This window comes from Plectropomus leopardus, unplaced genomic scaffold, assembly GCF_008729295.1.
Source record: "Plectropomus leopardus isolate mb unplaced genomic scaffold, YSFRI_Pleo_2.0 unplaced_scaffold4200, whole genome shotgun sequence".
Lineage (NCBI taxonomy): Eukaryota > Metazoa > Chordata > Actinopteri > Perciformes > Serranidae > Plectropomus > Plectropomus leopardus.
Genome location: NW_024646012.1, coordinates 1 through 1538, shown reverse-complemented (window position 1 = coordinate 1538; position 1538 = coordinate 1). Strand labels below are relative to the sequence as shown.

The 1538-nt window shown below is 55.6% G+C and overlaps 1 protein-coding gene across 1 annotated transcript; it reads left to right on the top strand.

Annotated features, from left to right (window-relative positions):
- Positions 1–93: 93 nt before the first annotated feature.
- Positions 94–1532, top strand: LOC121939150 (cullin-9-like; the record flags this gene model as incomplete). Its single annotated transcript, XM_042482261.1, has 4 exons — positions 94–239; positions 327–453; positions 773–978; positions 1151–1532. Coding segments are annotated over 4 exons (752 nt in total), but the record flags the coding sequence as incomplete, so codon positions are not given.
- Positions 1533–1538: the final 6 nt, after the last annotated feature.

Genomic DNA, 1538 nt, shown 5'->3' with positions numbered 1-1538 from the left:
CATTGGCACTCCGGACTCTCCGTATGATACATGTGAACCTGAATGTGTGTATTGTCCCCCTGTCTGTCTGTCTGTGTGTCTCTGTGTCCTCAGGTCAGTCCATTTACGGTCTTAGTCACTTGAAGCCGCGGCGGCTGCAGTGGACGTGGCTCGGTCACGCCGAGCTGCAGTTCGGCTGCTGGACGCTTCACGTGTCCACGCTGCAGATGTTCATCCTGCTGCACTTCAACACGCAACAGGTTTGTTTCATACAATCTCATACATGTTACAGACGTGTGCGGTGCGTTCACTGACGTCAGGCTCTGTGTGTTTGTCTCTCTCTGCAGGAAGTGTCAGTGAACGCTCTGCTGCAGGCCACCGGCCTATCAGCCGCCGTTCTGCTGCACGCCATACTGCCGCTCACCGGCTCTAAAGGACTGCTGACCTGCAGCCAACCCGAGGAGCCGCGTCATGGTCAGTCACATGAACCTACAGTCACACAACTTACAGTCACACCACCTACAGTCACACCACCTACAGTCACACTACCTACAGTCACACTACCTACAGTCACACAACTTACAGTCACACCACCTACAGTCACACTACCTACAGTCACACTACCTACAGTCACACTACCTACAGTCACACTCCCTACAGTCGCACCACCTACAGATGACCACCTACAGATGACCACCTACAGTCGCACCACCTACAGTCACACCACCTACAGTCCCACCACCTACAATCTGCCGTCCTCCCTTACCGCCGCTCCCTCTCTGTCCCTTCTCAGGTGTGTTGCAGTTGAACCAGCAGGTGGCATCTCGCAGTAAGGATGGCGTCCCAGTGTCCGTCCAGCTGCTGCCCAGACAGACGTACCTGAACGTGGACGAGGACGCGGCGGGGACGCTGGAGAGGAAGAGGAACTACATCTACTGTCTGATCGTGCACATCATGAAGCAGGAGAAGGAGATGCACATCGACAACCTCGTCTTCAAGGTCAGAGGATGCCGCCGAGGGACGCCCTGCTGAGGGGACATGTCCTCAGATATACACATAGCACATATTTCTGCCAGAAAAGTTGAAATGCTTTGGTTTAAAGTGAAAGAAGGAAAAATGCTTTTTACAGCAAAAAAGGTTAATGAAATCACGTCCCGTCTGTCCCCTCCAGGTTCTGGACTCGTGCCAGAAACAGGAAGCGTCCCGCTCTCCAGGCGCCGGGCGCTTCAGCTGCAGCACCAGCGACGTGCTCTCCTGCATCATGCACGTCATCAGCAAAGGCTGCGTCCGGCGCAGCGAGGACAACCCGCACATTGTGGAGTTCCTGCCCGAGGACCCGTCCACGCCGCAGAAAGGCCAGGCCCAGTTCTCCTTCAGCCGTGCCGAGGTCAGGAAAGACGCCGCCGCCGCAGACAGCCGGGCTGACATCAGGTGTGACCTCTGACCTCACACTCAGTCTACTCATGTCATTTAATTCCATCATCATCCCCTACAGCCCAACCCCCTACTCTCACGGTGTCCTCACAGGACTCTGTCCTCACAGGACTGTCCTCACAGGA